The following is a 1,451-nucleotide window of genomic DNA, read 5'->3' as shown; positions in this document are numbered from 1 at the left end:
CAAACTTCTTCCAAAGATAATTAATAACTAATACCACAAGCACACATCATAAATATTGTTCAGCATCTGAACTTCTTAAAGCCTGTTGTTGCAGTAGCATTCAGGATCTTAAGCCCACGACCCGTTTCCAAACTATTTACTTTAGTTGGCCAGCTTGCAAGTTGACAATACAAATATCATTGAACGTTTGATCTACGGTCAGAAAGAATTGACCAGCTTTTTCGCTGTTGCGCTGCTGTGGGAATGGCGGGTGAAAAGAAGGAAAATCCTATGTGTGAGCTCCGCATTAGGAAGCTATGTCTGAATATCTGTGTAGGTGAAAGTGGTGACAGACTCACAAGAGCTGCTAAAGTACTGGAGCAACTCACTGGCCAGACCCCAGTGTTTTCTAAAGCTCGCCACACTGTGCGGTCATTTGGGATTCGAAGAAATGAGAAGATTGCTGTTCACTGCACAATCCGTGGAGCCAAAGCTGAGGAAATTTTAGAGAAGGGTCTAAAGGTTCGGGAATATGAACTGAGGAAGAGCAACTTCTGTAACACTGGGAACTTTGGCTTTGGGATCCAGGAACACATTGATCTGGGCATCAAGTACGATCTTAGTATTGGAATTTATGGTCTGGATTTCTATGTGGTCATGGGGCGGCCTGGTTTCAGCATTTCTGATAAAAAGGTGAAAAGGGGACGCATTGGGTCAAAACACAAAATTTCCAAGGAAGAATCAATGAGGTGGTTTCAGCAGAAATATGATGGTATCCTCCTGCCTGGAAAATAATTTGAAGAGCACATAAAACATGCAATAAAAGTCATTTATAACTACAAAAAAAAGAAAGAATTGACCAGACGTACGCAGTACATTTTTTTTGCCACACTATGTCAGTAGTGTGCTTTGAAAGCCTTCTTTCCTGTGTCCACAGATTGCCTTCAGTGATAGTAAATGGGTACTACAGCATTCAAATGAAACATGCACTGTGAAGAGCAGTCTGACATGTTGCCACAACGAACCTCCTGCTGTGGCTATCTACAGTATTTCTATGGCGACTCTGATTCTGAGCTATATTTTAAAAATCTATTGCATTCTATTAATAAGTAGGCCTTCTCTGTTCTAAATTCTTAGACACAATCCTTAATGATTAAGAATGGCACTCCAGTGCAGCATTGAGGGGGCATTGTACTTTAGGAGGTGCCATGCTTTGGATAACGGCCGAGATTCTCCGTTTGGAAGATCCCCCGCCGGAGGTGAATTGGAACTGATTTGCGCCTCCAAGCAATTCAGTATCTCTCACCATGCAAATAATAATAATAATAATACTCTTTTTTTTATTGTCACAAGTATGAAGTTACTGTGAAAAGCCCGTAGTCGCCACATTCCAGTGCCTGTTCGGATAAGCTTGTATGGGAATTGAACCCGCGCTGCTGTCCTTGTTCTGCATTACAAACCAGCTGTCTAGC

General features: G+C 41.9%; 1 protein-coding gene across 1 annotated transcript; it reads left to right on the top strand.

The window, feature by feature from the left end:
• The first annotated feature begins 223 nt into the window (after positions 1-223).
• On the top strand, positions 224-834 carry LOC140420968 (large ribosomal subunit protein uL5-like). Its single transcript, XM_072505178.1, has one exon. It carries the CDS (start codon positions 244-246, stop codon positions 772-774), a length of 531 nt encoding a protein of 176 aa, XP_072361279.1. The 5' UTR covers positions 224-243; the 3' UTR covers positions 775-834.
• Positions 835-1,451: the final 617 nt, after the last annotated feature.

The sequence above is a fragment of the Scyliorhinus torazame genome, chromosome 5, assembly GCF_047496885.1.
Source record: "Scyliorhinus torazame isolate Kashiwa2021f chromosome 5, sScyTor2.1, whole genome shotgun sequence".
Lineage (NCBI taxonomy): Eukaryota > Metazoa > Chordata > Chondrichthyes > Carcharhiniformes > Scyliorhinidae > Scyliorhinus > Scyliorhinus torazame.
The sequence above is the reverse complement of the archived record's forward strand: the minus strand, read 5'-3'. Positions and strand labels throughout refer to the sequence as shown.

Bases quoted from the DNA above. Each gene is read 5' to 3' on its own strand.
- LOC140420968 (XM_072505178.1), top strand. From the start codon at position 244: ATGGCGGGTGAAAAGAAGGAAAATCCTATGTGTGAGCTCCGCATTAGG.